The sequence below is a fragment of the Poecilia mexicana genome, unplaced genomic scaffold, assembly GCF_051168715.1.
Source record: "Poecilia mexicana isolate PSO_F unplaced genomic scaffold, ASM5116871v1 scaffold_22, whole genome shotgun sequence".
Lineage (NCBI taxonomy): Eukaryota > Metazoa > Chordata > Actinopteri > Cyprinodontiformes > Poeciliidae > Poecilia > Poecilia mexicana.
In genome coordinates, this window is record NW_028263391.1 from 13,371,522 (window position 1) to 13,390,470 (window position 18,949).

The 18,949-nt window shown below is 38.0% G+C and overlaps 2 protein-coding genes across 2 annotated transcripts; both read left to right on the plus strand.

Moving 5' to 3' along the window:
- The first annotated feature begins 428 nt into the window (after positions 1-428).
- Positions 429-4,987, plus strand: LOC106908367 (potassium channel, subfamily K, member 16-like). Its single transcript, XM_088002616.1, is given in 5 exon segments — positions 429-2,255; positions 3,255-3,369; positions 3,450-3,679; positions 3,682-3,877; positions 4,058-4,987. Coding segments are annotated over 5 exon segments (966 nt in total). The 5' UTR covers positions 429-2,042; the 3' UTR covers positions 4,270-4,987.
- On the plus strand, positions 4,975-13,850 carry kcnk17 (potassium channel, subfamily K, member 17). The gene is made up of 5 exons (XM_014974439.2): positions 4,975-5,805; positions 8,717-8,831; positions 10,365-10,531; positions 10,643-10,811; positions 10,908-13,850. The coding sequence occupies exons 1-5, from the start codon at positions 5,590-5,592 to the stop codon at positions 11,156-11,158; spliced, it is 918 nt and encodes a 305-aa protein (XP_014829925.2). The 5' UTR covers positions 4,975-5,589; the 3' UTR covers positions 11,159-13,850.
- The last annotated feature ends 5,099 nt before the right edge of the window (positions 13,851-18,949 follow it).

Sequence of the window (18,949 nt, forward strand, 5' to 3'; positions counted from 1 at the left end):
CTTAAGAAAAAGGAAACGATTTTCACTTTAAAAGGATCTTAATTCTTTTGGATAATTTGGAACGTCTCTAAGCAGTAGCCAGGTGGTGCAATAAACTGCAGCCACATTTCAACATGATGCCAGGATTATCAATGATGCTAAAGATCTTCATTATAAAAAGGTTTTTGAAGTGCTTAGTTTCTTGGTTTATATTCAAGAAAAGGTTCAAACTCGTCCCGTGTGACAACGAACGGTTCCAGATGTGATGGAAAACGTGCAGAAGCTTTTCCAGCTGACTTGTAAAAAGACTGAGCATTTACACTGGTTAGACTTTAAAAAGTTAATTTGTAAAGCAACTGAATTAGACGAGCTAGACAAAATACCACATGTATCCGGGCTTACATCTGAGAATAAAAGTGAAAACCTTTGGTCTCAGATAAAACCTCTGATACGTGGGATTTTGTCTAGTTGAAATCACAACCTTCAGGGTGATTTATTTGTGTTTTTGTGTTTTATGTGACAGATCGTCAAAAAAATAGTGCATATTCATAAAGCGAAAGAGCACAAGGTTTTTAAATTTGTATTAATGTAGATTTTATTTTTAAAATGATGCCTTGTATTTATACAGTATTTAGCTCAGCTCTGCTAATGCTTTTCAGAGCCTCATATCAGTGCACTTAAACCTGCAAACCTGCAACTGGCGTGTCCCTACCAGTTTTGAACATGTAGAGACTGTTTTTTTTGTTTTTTTTTTGTTTTTTACCACTCATTTGATAGAGTCAAAGCAAAGCAGTTTTTAAGTGTTTCCACAGATTCTAAATTTCTGGACTTTGACTGGACTATTTCAAAACAAGCACATGCTTTAATATGAACCTTTCTAGTGTAGCTCTGTCTGTATGGTTTATGGTTATTTCCCATAAATAACGATATGGGTTCGCCTTCAGGCATCAAGGCGAACTGTTTCCTCAGTCTCAAGTCTTCTGCAGCCTAACAAGTTTTCTTCTTAACCTTGCCTTTGTAGAGCTAATTCCTTCTTTCATTGATCATCTTCCCCATCCCTACTCAAGAAACGCACCTCTGGAGCATGACGCTGTCAACAACATGTTTCACTGTGGTTGATATGCTAAGGTACTGAGAAAAGTTGTGATTTTTTTGTTTTATTTGATCAGAAAATTCTTCCACTTGTTTGCTGTGTCCTTATGTAGCTTATGGTATTGCTTGTAGAGTTCACAGCTAGTGGTCGACCCGTCAATAAATGATGGATTGTACAGTAGTTTCACATCCTAACCCCCGTATTAAACTTCTGCAGGCCTTAATTCCTGACCTCTCTGCTGTTTTCCTTGCTCTTCGTGTTACTGTTCACCAACGTTCTCCAACAGTCCTTAGCGGCCCTCGCTTCTGACCATTGACGGCTGGACTGTATTTTATTTAGGCATCAAATAAAATGCATTAAAATTCTTGGATGCACTGACACAAAATGTGATCAGATCAAAGGATATAAATACTGCTCTAGATTTACTTTCTACTCCGTACACCAAGGGTTGCAATAACTAATTTCACATTTATAAAATTAGATCCCAAAGTAGGAGACCGACATCTGAGGGTGTCAGATGGAAAGCAGGTAAAACATTAACTTTTGTTCTGCTGACAAGATACTGCCACTGCTTCCTTATTAGTGGAAACAGGGGAAAGCTTGGGAGCAGATGTCGCTCGCTAATTGAGGAAAAGAGTTTGGCCGTTACCTCGGTAACCCAGAAATCAGCACCCATGCTCCTCTGACCAATCAGACTGAAGACGTTGCCGTTCAGAGAGAGATACAACATCAGCCTGAGCAACTGTGATGTTAAGCAGGACTGCTTTTTTCAAAATACCTCATTTCTTTTTTTAAGAAGAATGCTTTTTTCTAAAGAAATAGGACATCTATTTGGAGAACTTCACAAGAAGTGCTTAACATAGAAATTCAATCTTCCTCTTCTTTTTTAGAAGTACTTTTATGTTTTTTTCTGAGCTTGAGCACCATCATTTTTTGTCTTTTACTGGTGCTGTGGGGGAGGGGGACGTTAATGGCGTGGTTTCACCTGGCTCGGGTCAAAGTGAACTGGACAGCACTTTTAATTTTGGCCCACTTCACATACCTGCTGATCGGGGCCGTCATCTTCCAGATTCTGGAAAGAGAAGCCGAGAGCAACAACAGAAACCACTTCCAGCTGGAGAAACTACATTTCCTGGCTAATTACACCTGCTTGGATGGTCCTGCCTTGGAGAAGTTTGTCCAGGTTTCCATTATTATTATTATTATTATTATTATTATTATTATTATTATTAATCTGAAATATTTCTTTAGGTTAGGAGAGGTTAAAATGCATGGTTTTAGAGTTATTTTCCACTTTGTGGTTGACAAAGGCTTCAGTCTTATACAAATAGAACTAATTCATTATGTCAATGTTTGGTACATTTGCTTTGTAAAGCTGAAAAATCGATTTTATTATTAGGTCAGGCTTATCACAGTAAATGGTTTTACAGTAACTGGTTTGAAAGATCAATAAGTGTGTCGTAATTTATAACATTTGACAAAATCATTACCCTGGTGACCTTAAAAAGTTTCCTTAAAGTGATTTAATTCAAGGATTTAAATGGGGTTGCCCTCACAAAAAGATCTGTTAAAATTAATTTTAAAAATGATTACAGTAAAATATGTTAATTAATTTCTAATCTATTGGCTTATCTTTATTCATCTTGACAATAATGGCAATGTTTTACCTGTTTTTTTCTTACCTGTTTAGTTTTATTTAGTTTTTATGCTTTTATATAATTTGTTTTTAGTATTACTAGTCATTGGTTACCTTTTAAAAAAGTATTATATATATATATATATATATATATATATATATATATATATATATATATATATATATATATATATATATATATATATATATATATATATATTTTATCTTTTTTTACCTTCAGTTGTGTAAGTCTTGCTGATTGAAAAACAAATATTTAAATAAGTCTGATATAATTTACCCTGACAAATATGGGGTTATCTAACATTAAATCGGATAAACTGAGAAAATATTTTACCTGGTTCAGCTAAATCATTACTTTATTCCAAAGGAAATTAATGTAAAACTCATTGTAGATTAAAAAAAAAAAAAAAGATTAAGTTTTAGCTTCACAACTAAAGCTAAGTTTGGCTCTGCAAGAATATTTCTGTTGAAGCCTATCAGTCATTGGTGATTTATGTCGTAATGTGCATGTTACCCTGTCTGCAGGTGATTTTATATGCCTGGGAAAAGGGAGTGAACCCCTCAGGCAACTCAACCAACCCCAGCAACTGGGATTTCAGCAGCTCCTTCTTTTTTGCAGGCACTGTCGTCACAACCATTGGTAGATCGATGTTTTACCCTTTCAGCTCCAGTTGTTGTAAAATATGATGCTTCATTACGTCTCACTTGTCTGGTTCACAGGTTACGGAAACCTCTCCCCGAGCACCGTGTCCGGTCAGGTGTTTTGTGTGTTTTACGCACTCTGTGGTATTCCTCTGAACCTGGCTTTCCTGAAACAAATGGGCAAGTGTCTGACCATTCATCTGGGCCGACTAGAGACGGGAATGGTGGCGGTTGTTCCTCACAAGGTTCCGACATGGTTCTCTTTATTCTGCAATGCGGCGTATAACTGATGGTCGCATATATTGGCTAAATAAAGAGGTTTTGTTTTCTCTCCCAGAAAGCCGTGGAAGCCCTGGCAGTCAGTTTGTTCTTCATCACCGGCAGCCTGCTGTTTCTCGTCATCCCTCCTCTTCTGTTCAGTTATGTGGAAGGCTGGACGTTTGGAGAGGCCTTCTACTTTGCCTTCATTACCCTCAGCACCATTGGTTTTGGAGATTATGTAGTGGGTGAGTAGAGACCACAATCAAGCCACTAATGTGCTAGAAAGGCTGCAGCGGTCGCCTCTGTCTACCTAAAGCTCCCAGGTCTCACTCTGTTGCATAAGTCAGCGAGGTGTTGGAAGATTAAAGTGCGCTGTGAACTCAGACAAACTCACTTAACGCGTTCTTACATGTTTTTGCTTAAAGGCACCGACCCAGGGAAGGAGTACATCTCCCTGTACCGCTGCCTTGCGGGCATTTGGATCATCTTCGCGCTTGCTTGGCTCGCGCTTATCGTCAACATGGGAGTGAGGATCATGGAGAACCTGGTTATCCTGACTCACCCGGGTTTTAAGAAGCACAAAGAAGAGGATGAGGACGTTTCCTCCAGTAAATTAGAAGTCACATCAAAGATCTGACAATGGACTTTAAAATTATTTCAAGTAATATTATTCTGCAGGTTAATACTTTATTGAATGTTGTTTTGGTTTTCTCTCTCTAAGATCTCTCTTAATACAAGACGAGGCAACAGAAGTTTTAATACATACATATTTTGGTGATATATTGTGTTCTACCTCAGTGTGAAAGTCTGCTTGATTGGGGATCATCTCTTTTTTTCCATTATATGATTGGTGTTTATCTTCTCCTTGTTCTCTTCTGATTCCCACACGTATGATTAGATGTTCAAACAGGAAGCTCAGATCTGGGCTGTTATTTCATGACACCGTGTCACATAGTGTGTGTGTGTGTGTGTGGGGGGGGGGGGGGGTGTTTTCTGTGTGTTCATTGATGTCAGTCCACATCTGTGCTTGTGTGCTAACGGGAGAATTGAGCACGGACGGCTATCTTAAACCAACACATTAATCAAGATGGTGATACGAGGTGGAAAAAAGAGAGGATGACCCTCACCTGACACTGCCTTATGTTTTTCAGAAGGCAAAATTGAAAACACTAAATACACACATCCGACGTTCATTCAAGACGCTGTGCAGACAGAAGTTATAGAAATTCCACAATTTGTCACGTTGCAATCACAAACTTTCATGTTTTTGACCAACATTAAAGTGTTGCACAACGATGGAGTCGAAGGAAGAGGACGCAGGGTGCATTAGAAATAAAAATCTGAAATATGTCGCATCCATATGTCTTCATTCCTGACAAATCAATACTTTTCAAAACAACCTTTCAGTGCATTGGATCAAACTGGTTTAGGTTTTTAGGATGTATCGCTATCAGCTTTGCAGAGCTAGAGACTGAAATAAACAGCTAGATATATTCCAAGATTAAATCACATACTGGTGGACTCTGTTTACTTATTAGGGGACTTCTGAAGACAGTTGATGGTACTATCTTTTTTTTATTTTTTTTATTTATTTATTTTTATTAAGGCGTATCATCTTTAAAAAGACTGTGTTATCACACAAAATCTCAAACTTCCCATTAAAGATTTTGGTTCTAAGCTGACAAAATGTGAGAAACTTTAAAGCGATGTGCATTTCTTAGTTTTTCCAAGACATTGTACATTCCTGCTCGTGCTGCCGTGTCTCCCTTATCTTGCTTTGCTCCTCTGGATTTGCATGTCAGGCCAGTGAAGTGATTCAAACAGTAGTGCTCTGGGAAGGTTCATTTGCCTGTGATGTGAGTCCGCCAGGTAAACCCTCTCTACTCTCTGCACTTGACTGCAGAGGCTGAGGCTCCGACCTAAAACTGGACGTCAACGTTCGGACTGCCAGGCCAACATGGAAGTGAAGGAGATGTTCAATCTGGCCCGGGTGCCATCCATTCTCATGCTTGGTTTGATTTATGTGGCCTATGTGCTGGTTGGTGGTGTGATTTTCTGGAAACTGGAAGGAGATCTTGGAAGGAAGGATCTCTCCCAGTTGCTCCTTAACAAACAGAGGCTGCTAATGACGTACAGCTGCTTGAACCAAGAAGGTCTGGAGGAAGTGGCTCAGGTAAGGTACTCAGAAGTCTGAATATAATTAAATGGATTAGTTAAAATAATATAAAGTATAACGTTGACATGTAAACTCCTAATTGATACATACATGGATAAATCAATCAAGATCACTTTTCCTTTAAGATATCTCTACACTCATAATGGATCACAGCCTATTATGATTCTATAAAAAAATTATAAACTTACACACTTTTGTGTCATTTGCTTAGTAGATTTTAACATGTAGCTACAGTAGGTCTGTATGCGATTCATAAATATTGATTACATTTAATGCAGATGAATCCACCATGAAACAGAAAACCAAAATAAAAAAATAAAGAATTTGTATGTTTTGCCATCAGATTTTAATTTTATTTAAATTGCAGTTGGGTGACCTTTAAACTCTCCGGTAGCCCTTAACTAGAAACCTTCATTTTATCATTAAGAATTAAGAGGAGACATGTTTGCTCAAAAAATAATTCAAGTCTAGAACCATAAACTCTCTGCCATCAGACATGCTATGATATGCATCAGATGACTGGGAAGACAGCAAAAATGTAAACAATTGGCTCCATGTTTAGATGGTTTTGGGACGGAAGAATCTGGGTAAAACCGTCCAGCATCGCAGTTTATTAATAACCTGTAAGTAAGTGAGGGTCCTATTGATGCAAAAGCAAACTGGAATCCGCTGTGTTCCTGAATACATTGACAGTCTTGGTTGTTACACAGTAATGAGGTTATTATAAAGACACGTAGAGCCCATTCTGAACCCTAAGAAGCCGTACAGCCGCACAGTAATTCAGTCCTGGTGAGGTGTTTTGTGCTTTTACATCTGAGAGCACATTAAAAGTGTGTTTGGGGATGTGTGTCATAAAAAATTGGGGTGTCATGAGACATTTTATCTTCTAAACAAACGTAGCTACTTTACTCGTTAGTCCTGAAACCTAAAATCATAATGTTTTCTCTGCAGAACTGCTAATCCAAATTTTCTATGATGATGTTCCAGTTTAGATTTCTCAGGTATATTTATCTTGGTCTTTTGTCTGTGGCGGGTAAAGAGATCAAAATTGAACCTCAGTTTTCAGTAATGATCTATATTTACTTTGGGTACATGTTCAAAAAACACTTAAAGAATCATCAAGTCTGGCTTCATTTTAACGACAAGTGCACCCTTGAACAGCGCGATAGATAGTGGAGTTTCAGAGACACAAGTGTGTGATTACTGAAACAGACAAAAATAAAAAAGACTCACCTAAGCAGCAAACCAATTACTTCAAATAATACAGCCCATGACATTCGGTTAGCTTTCAAAACAATTTCTATAACTTCTGTTTTATTTAATCCCTCAGTACCGCTAGCAGGAGTAAGGTGGAGACACATTCAACCACTAAGGCAACTTTTTCACCTTCTGAGCCATGTTTGGTTCAGCAGGATGCTTCTTTTTAACTTAGTCAAGCTACAAACTCTTGACCAGATGCACCAAAGAGAACCACTGGTTTTCCTGGAAACCTGCAAAAGTTGATATGTTCTTTTGGCTTGGGGATAGAAGCTAGAACTAAGAGGGATGCCTAAACTGCACTGAAAACAAGTGATTACAGATATTTGGCTTATAACTTACTAAACATCTCAATACAGGACAATGCACCACTGTCCTGTATTGAGAAAGACTTTGCAAAGGAGATAAATCCACATTGCAGAAAAGTGATACTTTAGATACTAAAGCCAGTTTGAAAAAAAAAAACACAGACACCGAGTCAGGTGTTTATGATCCAGCAAAATGCAAAGCAGCAGGTGTCCAATCCCTTCATCTAATAAATCATTAAAATACCCATTAGCTTTACTCAATTGAATCCCAATGGAGTGATTCATCCTGTGAAATACAAAATAAGCTTAAAGGAGCATGATAAAAATACTAGATGTCCACGTCTTATTTCTAAGGTACGAGGATACCACACACTGCAATATTTCTGTGCGCGATGGAATCATTTGTTTTAATATAATTCATAACAGAGTTGAAAGTTGAATCAATTAAAGGAAATGTCTTCATAGGAAAAATTAGATTTTATTGGGGTGTCAAAAATAGGTTTTTGTTGAGCTAAAATAAATCTCACATGACATTTTGAATTTTAGTTTGAGCCTTTTAAAAATTTGGGGAAAATTAAGAAGAAATTTGCAGTAGAAGTTCGGGAGCAGGCACGGATTTTTCAAACGTGATTGTCTGATTTGATGTCAAATCTAAGCAACAAAGAAAAGGAAAAAAGCATGTAATAACAAACAGGCAACCCCTTTTTCATGCAAATGGCTTGTGGAAACTTTTAACTCTGCTTTGCCTACATGAGTCAAATCTGGAAGGCGTTGATCGGCCACAAAAGTTCTCCGTGTTCTGTTAGGAGAACCACGGCATTTATTGAAACACCTAAGAAGCACCCGCAACTTTGGCGTCTGTTCAAATTCATGTTATGACTCTAAACTATTGACCAGAATGTTCTGCCACTCAGTAATAGAGAGACGATGATTTGCATTGTCTTAAAGCAAATCCAGCTAAATTTGTAAAGAGGAAGAACAAAAGTCTAAGATTTAAGTTAATTCCCTGCGTATTTACTTGTAAAGCCACTGGTGCGTGACCTTTATATCGCTTCACGCAAAGCGTTGCAAACTTTGAGCCTGTTGTTTGCAGTATTTTTAATATCTCACCTTGATGCTGAACTTTGATCACAGAGGTGAGAAGATATTCTCCTGTGTAATGCTGATTGCAGTGATTTATTGGCCAGAATAGCTCCAAGTTGTTCTAAAAGTAGAATAGATTGCTGTGTAAAGGAGTCGCATGCGGTTAATAAAGTCTGACCCCTGTTCAATAGACACATTTTATATTGATAAATGTAAACCGTAGAAAATACCAGCTTTCCCTTTTTTTCTCTCTCTTTTAGGTTGTTCAAGAGGCATCAAAAGCTGGTCTGAGTTTGAAAGGCAACCAAACCACAGACGGCTTCTGGAAATTCACCAGCTCGGCTGTGTTTGCTGCCACTGTGGTCACAACTATAGGTCAGGGTCACATATTTTTACACGCTTCCTGTGAAGTATGACTTGCTGAAAATGATAACCGGTCCAGTTACATATCAACCTAATTTTGAAAATGATATCTAATCACAAAAGAAGGTCATAACGATAAACAGCGTGCCTAGATGATTATGTTTGATTCACTCTGCCAAGACTATTAGCTATCTGAGCACAGCTAGAGTAGTAGTTAAAGGCTGGGCCAGCTATGCACTGGTATTATAACATATTTAATAATTATTTTATTTATTCTATTTCTAATGTTTACTTCTATTTACCCTCATAGTGAAGATCTTGCAATTTAATGTCTTAAGCTCTTACTGAAGGGGATTAACCAACAGAGGCAGAAAAGGAACTCAAGTCATATTTACAGCTACATTTGCAGGAACAGTTTCCATAGAATTTAATTTAGGAAGTTAGCAGCTTTAAACTGATCATAAGTACTATGGACATCTCAATAAAGCCAGTTTTGGTTTAATTTGCTGCCGTAGAACACAAACAAGATGAGTGTCAACACGATACCAAAGTGAAAAGACAGCAGTAAAATAATCGTCAAGAATGTACAAAGGTTGGTGCCCATTTACAAGGGTTCTAAGACTTTTTCTAACCAATTTAGAGTTTGCTATTCAAGATTATTCTCAAGCAGAAAAAAAAAATCCTAGTCCTTTGAAAAGTGTTAACATGCCTTACCTCATGATTCTCAAACTGGTCCTAAAATACCCCAAAATGCCCTGAATGTTTTTTTAAAACATGCAGGAAAGGGATACTTGAGGACGAGGTTTGGGAACCACCGTCTTTGCTTTTTTTCTTTTTTCTTTTTTTTTTTTTGCCATGAATGTCAACACTGGTACATAAACAGCACCATGCAGACCCAGGATCACAGCAGACAGGTCAGGGATAACGTTGTGGGGGAGGTTGAAACAGGGCTACGTTATAAAACAATATCCCAAACTTTGAACATCTCGCAGAGCGCTGTTCAATCCATTATCCAAAAATGGAAGGAGTATGTCATAATTGCAAACCTTTCCAAGAAAATGGCAATCCACTTAAAATAAAAGGCTTTGTGTTGGCCTATCCCAAAATGTCTCAGTGAAATATATTGTACTTTGTGGTCATGACATGACAAAATAAAATAAAAAAAAGTTCAAGGGACATTTATGGTTTTGTAAGGCATTAAAGGACACAGTCTTCCCAAGAACGAACCTCCCAGCAAATTCACTCCAAGGTCAGACTTTGCAAAACTCCGAGTAATGTCTGAAACCCAGTAGCTCCACCAGCATGTTAAATGAGACCAGATGTCTGGCCATAGTGCACACCTAATGCCATGAGCTAAGGACGATGTTGGGGTGTTGGTGGTATGGGCTTGGTACATGGCATCAGTCTATAGGGTAATGTTATTTTTAATTATTCATATTTACATAGATGAAGCTAAAACAGTTCATCTGCCACCAAACAGTGAGATATTATAATGTGTTTTATTATTATTATTATTATTTTTATTTTTATTTTTTTTTTTAACAGGTTATGGGAACATGAGCCCCAGCACAACAACTGGTCAGATCTTTTGCGTCTTCTTTGCACTCTTTGGGATTCCTCTCAACGTAGTGGTGCTCAACAGAGTGGGCAAGTACATGCTCGCATTGGAGAGAAATGTCTCAGACTTCCTGGAAGGCAAATCTGGACGAAAGGTAAGCAAGTGATGAGGACGAAGTAAGTATTGTTTTTGTTTTGTCTTGTTTTGTTCTTTGGAGTGTGACCAACATCACTGCTCTCTCTCTCTCTCCCTGGTAAAACTGCAGGGGTGCACCCGGTTTTTTGTCCACCTGTTTTGCTACATCTGTGGCACCGTCCTGTTCTTCATCATGCCCATGCTTGTGTTCCAGCAGCAAGAGGGCTGGACCTACTCCCAGGCCATCTACTACTGCTTCATCACCCTCAGCACCATTGGTTTTGGGGATTTCGTAGCAGGTACAGCACAGCCCTAAATCCCAAACACCCGCTGACTGTCTTAACTTTTATTCTTGATTGGCACAAAGACACGATTCTTTGGTGTGTGCTTTCCAGATAGTAATCCAGACAAAAACTACCCTGACTGGTACAGCGTCCTCATGGCCTCGTGGATATTCTTCGGCCTGGCTTGGCTCGCTCTGCTCATCAACCACACCATTGACATCCTGGAGCGGCTTAACGCCCTCCTCAAAAAAGGCTGCTGTGGTGAGAAGACTGGGGATGAGTCTGAGAGCGCAGACAACGCCAACCCTGACACTCAAATGGAGGATGACGACGAGATCAAGAAGCCTCCGATAACTCAGTAATCTACAACAACAAGGTGAAGGTTTTAGTGAGTCAATTACACGGCCATTAGCCCTGTACTTAGGATATGGGAACTGGTGACAGGCCGTGAGTACATGTGTTATCAGGCTGTAAATACTGTAATTCTTCATAATCGCCACTTCATTAGCATGTGACTGATCAAGGGTTGTAAAGTTGTGATAAGTGGCCAGCGAGCCGAATAAGAAAGCGACATGTCTCATTATGTTCCACGGAGGAGATACAGTTTGTGTTTGCAGTTTGCGTAGAAAGTGTCACTTTTACAAATTTCCAGAGATACAGCAAATAGTCATACATGAATCTGTGTAAAAAAAAAGTAATAACCATGTTTCATTTAGAAGGGATCATCCTATTTTGTTATTCTCTTAAATACTTAAGGGAACCACTTTTACTGGTTTTATCAGCAGGAAAATAGCTACAGGAATGCAGCACCAGGCAGGACGAAGAAAACTTCAGTCAGTAGCAGTTCTTGTATAAATTCTTGTATAAACACTGTGATTAGTTATTCCCTCCTTTGCGCTCACAGGGATGAAAGAAGAGATATTTAATATATTCTTAAAAATAAGGAAGAATCTAATTCTATCTTTTGTAGTTTCCATGAATCCAAACATGTTTATTTTTATTTTTTCACTCTTTCTTTAGGTTTTTAAGAGAGTGAAAATGTTCAAATACATAAAAGAGGAAAGTGTACACAAACAAAGAGCAAACTAGAATTTCTTGAAAATTTAGAGATCGCGTTCTTTTTCTTTCAACAGCATCCATTTGTGCACTCAATTTCTCACCTTTTTATTGTAGGTAAAATACTTTTTTTTTTCCATAAAGTAGATTTCTGATTCATTGTTTTGGCTTTGGGGGGACAGCTTTTAACCGTCATTATTTTGAAGAAATAGAGGCCCTATATTTTTTATGTCATTGGTCTTTTTTGGGTTGTTAGGGGTTTTAATGTTACCCTTCTGACTGGGTGTTCCTCATCTTTTTCAAACGTGCCATTGTTGAACAAAAACTTAAATAACCCCAACTTGGATCCAACATTACATAAAACCTATAGGCCTTTTTCCAAACCCCCTTTTATGTCAAAGCTTTTTCAAAAGGCTTTTGCTGCCCAACTTACAGCCAAGTGGGGAAAAAATGTCTTTTATGGCTGCCTTCAAACTGGTGTTCGTAAATTTTATTCCACGGTAACAGAACTTTTCAAAGTTACCAGTGCTATTATGATAATAATAGATTTTGGGGAATACACCACCCTGGACTTGTTAGATCTCTCCTCAGGTTTTGACACAGACTGAGGGATCCGGTTGGGAAGTCTGGCAGGAGTTTTAGTGTGTCTGCAAACTAGATTATGTCTGGATCTAAACCGAGTTTCATGGAGTTCCTCTTGGCTACATGCTGGGACCTGTTGCTTTTTCATGTCATTAAGTACCTTTGTAACGGTTCTCATGTTGTCATTGATGATGTTTTTTATACTCCTCATTTAATCCCTGAGTTTCAGAAATTGTCTTCTTTAATAATCACTTAAACATTAGGCAATTGTTAAAAAAAAAAAAAAAAAAATTACTTCCAGCTACAACCAGGCAAATTTGAAATTTTGTTGACCACTCCAAACGGTAATCTGTTTTAGGACTTGGAGACACTCAGAGACTTAGGTTTTATTTTTAAGTAGGCTTTTTACCATTGAGCATCAATTAAGCAGATGATTAAAAACTGTTTATTTTTCTATTTCTATTTGAGGATCTCAAAGCTTAGAATAATGATGTCAACAAGTAACTTTAAGATGATAATTCATTCCTTTATCTCAACTGGACTATTGTAATGTCCTTTTTACTTGCTCAGGAAGAAGGGGCTGGCTGCTCTTCAGGTTGTTCAAAACTGCAGAGACTATTGTTGAGCTCAACCAGAGGAACTCATATACCCTATGTTTTTTAGTTGCTACACTGGCTGCCAGTCAGATCAACGTTTTACTTTAAAATGTTATTCTGAACCTTCTGAGCTTTACACGGACAAGCTTCTTCGCCTATTGTTGATTTGATTTAAAGATAGGCCTCTCCCCATGTTCTGAAGTTACTGAATCAGAGCCTTTTTGTGGTCCTCTGCACATCTGCATCAGAACTCAAGGAGACTGATCTTTCCAAGCTGTTGTCGCCCAGACTGTGGAAATGCACTGCCTGTATAGTTTTGGACTCTGTGGATACCTTTAAAAACCAGCTAAAAATATTTTTATTAAAAGCTTTAGTGGGTTTTTGTAAAATGCATTTTTGACTGTGTTGTGTTTGTCTTTGTTTTTTTGTCGGCATTGTACGTTGTATGTTCTTGGGCTACTCTTTTTGTAAATCACTTTGTCTGCATGCTCACTTTGAACTCGTGCTGTATAAATAATTTTTATTTATTTTACTCACTTGCTTAAGTACTGGTATTATCCCCAGGTACCAAACATAGAGATCGCTGTAGACTGTACAACTTGAGCTAGATTCACAAAACCTAATAACATCTTTACAAAAAGACTGAAGTTCAGGAAGTTTGGAAAAGAATATTTAAACAGTCTAAGCCATTTTATATTTTACAGTTTTCATGCTTGTCTCAATTCAAGGCTGTTTAGATAGCCGTGATACAAAAACAACATTTTAAGTGCCCCCAGTTTGTCGTTTCACAAACATCAATAAAAGGTTCCACAAAGATGAAGCTGTGACAAAAGTGATTCTTGTTCAAATAACTTTTTGTCTTTAAAATCCTGTAGAGAAATTATATTGTGCTTCTGCTGTGGAAGCAGGTCGAAGCAGAGTGGAAACCTCCACTGAATCTGTCTGCAGTTCAAACTCATCAGCTGCCAGCTCCAAGGCACTTGGCAGCCGACCGTCTTTGACACATCGGGGTTATAAAACAGGCTCGTTCAAATTAAACGTTCAAATCTAACCTCAAATCTGGAGATTGAAATATGAGACAAATGGTTATGTTGCGCAATATGATTAATGACTCTCCGAGAGGGGTTTGTGTGTGTGGTTTTGCATCAACTATCTTATATTTGCTTAAAAAAAACAAAAAACATTTGAAATATATTGTCTTAAAGACAAGATGGAGTTAACAATATAATGAAGACATCTTAAAATAAAAAATGTAGTTTTATCTGCATCTTTATTATTTTATCAGTTCAAAATTATATTAATGTAACAACTTATTTCTTTCTTTAGTCTACTGCTGGTATTCAGGTACAAAATCAAATATTAGAACGGATATGCACACTTCAGAAAAGACCTCATCAGATAACATGTTTTTTATGTATTTCTGTGCAAAGGTTATTGTGCATGATATCTGCATGCTATTTACTTATAAATAAGTAAATACTTATAGATTCCTGTTCAATATAGTTACAGTAACATATTGTCACCTTCCTAAGATAATGGCCTAAGTTTTTTTTTTTTTGCCAATTTATTTTTCATTATTATTATTGTTGTTATTATTTATTTTATTTATATTTTTGCCTACAACAGCTTTTGTAAAGAAAAAAAAGACATAATAGGTCATTATTTTTGGAGATGACGATTTGTAAGATCAGGTTTGTTCAATACATTTGTGCTGAAGTAACTTTGGTAACCACGAGAGGGCAGTGAAGAGCAAGCATAGTAGAAATACATAAAGGCAAATAAGCAAACACAGAATGTACTTTGAATAACGCAAATTCACGGTATTGATAATGTCTCCACAGTCGATATAATTTTACAGCAATAAAATGTATATATTTAGCCAAAATTTGACCTGATGCAAGTTTTTCTGACTATTACGTCATTGGCCCAAAGTCTAGAGAGGAAGAGTCGTGCGCTCGCTTGTGCTTTGGCACTCTAGTTAGAAATGCAAAGGCGTCTTGAGGCTCATATATCAGAAAGTCAGGCTACTCTGAGATTGAGTAAATAGCAAAGACAGACGGAAAGCAGCAGGGGCGGAAACTGAGAACGTGTTAGACAGATGCACAGCAATGAAAGACACATTAAGTTGGTGGAAAAAGTGTGGAAATATCTAAGGGGAAAGTGTAAGATTCCAGACTGCAGAAGAAGGCAGTTAAGTTTTTTTTTTTTATTCCCTGTGGAGGTTGTGAAAATACTGTAGAGGGGGAAAAAAAGAGTGACTGAAAAAAAGACCGCCGTCCAGCTGAATGCCTTTCTGGACATGGTTCATTGAGAATTGTAAAGTGCAATAGACTTAACTTTGGTGTTTGCATTCATATTAACCACAGTTAGAAAGAAAAATCCACCTAATTTCACTGCCACTGGCAAGCGTTGGATATTCTAAGCTGAGTCAGTGTGGTAAAGTAATTTTTTTCTATTAATTAATTTACACAAGATGAGCTCGCTACTTTTGTGGTGTGTTCGGTGTGACGTCACCTTGGAATTCAAGACGTCAGGTTCTCATTTTACAAGAAAATTTGAGAGATTTCCCAAATCCCCTTCCATGGAGCGGCTGCCGTTTATAAAGTCGGGTTCTAGCTTGTTCATGGGAACCTAAGCATCTTTCTGAGCACAATTTATAAAGGCAAGTGACGTGACTGCTTAAATTGTAAATGCAGTAGCAGGATCTGGTGACGTGTGAATGCAGTAACCAGGTATTTATGGATTACATAGATGATAAGTTGCAGCAACTATCTGCACAAAGTGCTTCTTCTTAAAACGAAACGCATACAAGCAGGGGGAGAGAGGACAGACAGTAATGCCTATGTGTGAGCATTCTCCATGACAGCAAACACCGCATGGTGCATGACCCTTGACTTCCAGAACCCACCCATTAAAAGTGCCTCGCAAAACGTTTCACGTCTCTGGGCTTTCTTACATGACGTCCAGTTATAACCAATAATTTCAGTGTAATTTATTGGTATTTTATATGTCAGAACAAGTCAAAGTAGTGTGAGGTAGAGTAGCTGGGGACTGCACTGTATCACACTAAAAGCATGCCTCCCTTCTGACCAAGCAAAACGGGTTGAGTACATAAAGAATAAAGAAATGCTCCTAAATGCACACAGCAATATAAGTTGCTTCTCTTCCAATAACATTTATAATCACCTAGAGAGACACAGAAGATGGATTAACCTGCACAGGACATTTTTCCTTGCTCACAAACTACTGCCAAGATTCCTCAGCCTCATGTAACATTTCTAAAAAAAAAAAAAACGAAAAAAAAATAGGGCAATGGCAAAATACAAGTAGTTGCATGTTATCTTCTGCAAGAAAGTTTATGCAAATCATATAAGCTTACACGGCACATTTAGACTGACGGTGGGGGGGGGGGCAGAATCAGCACATTCTGATGAATTCAAATGAAATTGAGATCAAGAAAACATTCCAGAATGACCACATTTCATATTCAACCCCAAAAAACTGTGGAGCATGACACTGCAGAACGACAGAAGTATGACTTTGTGGTTAGTTGTAGTGAAATTTCAAATATTTTGTCTCAGACCATATCAACGCCTTGTCAGCAGCGGTTGGTTGCGTCACAACATGGCTGTGGTTAGGAATCATTGACAAGTAAGACTCGCTGTTGCTCCAATCGTGGGGCTGATACAGAACTGTGGACCGTATGCCGCGAAACTGGGACTGTAGTAAAAAATAAAATACTGCAGAAGGGAAGTAATGTTTTGTAACAGAAGATTTGAAGAATGCTACTTCATATTTTACACACATTTAGAGTGAACTTGTTTTTTTTATTTAACTCATTTTATTCAATTTTAAAGCCACCCTTCAGACTTTTCAGTATCATCACTCATTTGTTATTTTATAAAGGCAAAGTCTGTTCTCCCAGAAACAAGTTGCAGGTCCATGGTGACATCAAACAAAGGACCCGGTCAGAGTTGTTTTGAATACTTTATTCTTGTTCATTTTCTCTCGTTGCTCACATTCTCATTGAAATGACTGCAAGGCAGATAGATTTATAATGGCCCTGATTTATCTAGTTAGCCCTCACTGGCAGCAGGGTATGAGACATGCAATACGATCAGCCAGTGGCAATTCTAGCATGAACTGACATGAAGTGAACTCAAGAATGAGCAGAGAAGAGATTTGGACCATATGTGTTTGTGAGAAGAACCTGCTACCTGTTTTGTTTGCTTTATTTCACAAATAGGTGCCACAAATCCCAAATGTGGAACAAACTTCCAGGAAACTCCAAAACAGCCAAAAACCAGAACACTGATCAATATGTTTGATCAGTGGTGATTTTGATGAAGGTATGTAATGTTTATTGCTTGTTTCACTTTTGGTTATTGTGTTTTGTTTTTACCATGCAAAGTACTTTGAACTGCCTTGTTGCTATGCAAATAAACTTCACTTGTGCAATCAGTGTAAACATAAAAAATACATATTGTGATTTCATACTTGTGTCAAACCAAAGGAAAAACAAATTAAAGTGTTCTTTTAGGGGATTTGACAAAAAGAAGGAAGTTTTCAGGAATCTATAGTCATTGACTTGTTGGTAATTTAGAACTGAAACTACATCTGATCTAATGCAGACCAGTTTTAGTTAAGTAAGGAACACAATCTTCACATGAGTTACTTTAATACCCGTCAGTAGTGTCTGTTAATATTTTCTTAAAGTCTACACAAAACAAAAGTGCCTCCCTCATGTTTACCGAAGACTCCGTTTTCTGTTGTTTGCAAGAAAGCGTGCCTCCCACTCAGGACACCCGTGTCCCATATTACGCATTTAAAAAGTGGCACTGTGCTCACGCATTAAGGACAGAGAGAAGTTGTTGTGGTAAGATGCAGTGATGACTTAGACTTGGACAGGAAGCTAAACAGATTTGTGTCAATTAGAGTTCTGAGGACAATCATAGTCACTGTTATAGTTTGCAGTAGGTTCACCATCCGAGTCAACGCACATCCTGGCTTGTGGGGCGTCAAAGTCAAACTCTGGCTCAAGCATCTAAGTTTAAACCCTGAAGCAGCTTAAAAGTTTCAGAATTTATACGGAAACGTGTCAAAGTTTTCTCATTTTATTGTACCTGTTGTGACGTAAATTCACTCCAAGCGGAATAAGCAGTTTCTCTTCACCTTCTTACTGATAAATTTTGAATACCTGTGAAAATTCAGACTTATTCAACAAGTTGTATTTGTCTTTAATAGTTAATGTTGTTTTGTGTTTCTCTCTGCTGCACTTTAAGGACAACATTCCCATTCTGTCTCCGAAGTGTCCTGCACTCACCTGTTTTGGTGACACATATCTCTCTGCGTCAAACCTCTGTTTGTGTGCATTTTTGAACCTGACAGATTGTGCAAGCTTCTTGTTTACTTTCCCTTGCGAAGCATCAGCTGCAGCTCTCAGGCGAATCCCGGCAATTACTGTAATCAGTCGAGTGACATGCTTGCGCAGAGTTACTGCGGTTTGCAAATACTGTGGGAAAATATATTTAGATATAAAAAGCTTCGCTCTCCTTATGCGGGGTCTCTTGAGCAGCACATTGAGATGTTTTTGCCTGAATGTGTTTGTGAAATAGATGAGGGTTGCCTCCTTGTCTGTGCTTTCACCTTTCTCCTTGCGTCAGCACGGGTTTTTGAAGGCAAGTGAGAAAACACATATAAACAGGATGTTTGGCTTCAGGAAAAAAAGAGTGGGGAGGAAGAAACCCAGAACTGCAAAGGTCATGTTCAAACACTGGAAGCACAACAGAGCAGACAGATAACTCCTGACTGAGGTGACCTGCCCAAAACACAGCAAAAGTTCACCACCCTCCTCCAAGCACTCATTAACAGCATCAGTAGCAAAGCAAGTCTTGTTCTATGTGTGAGGTCAAAGACTTG

Coding starts and splice junctions, on each gene's coding strand:
- kcnk17 (XM_014974439.2), top strand. CDS start 5,590: ATGGAAGTGAAGGAGATGTTCAATCTGGCCCGGGTGCCATCCATTCTC. Junction 5,806..8,716: donor GTCTGGAGGAAGTGGCTCAG/GTAAGGTACTCA, acceptor TCTCTCTTTTAG/GTTGTTCAAGAGGCATCAAA. Junction 10,532..10,642: donor AAGGCAAATCTGGACGAAAG/GTAAGCAAGTGA, acceptor GTAAAACTGCAG/GGGTGCACCCGGTTTTTTGT.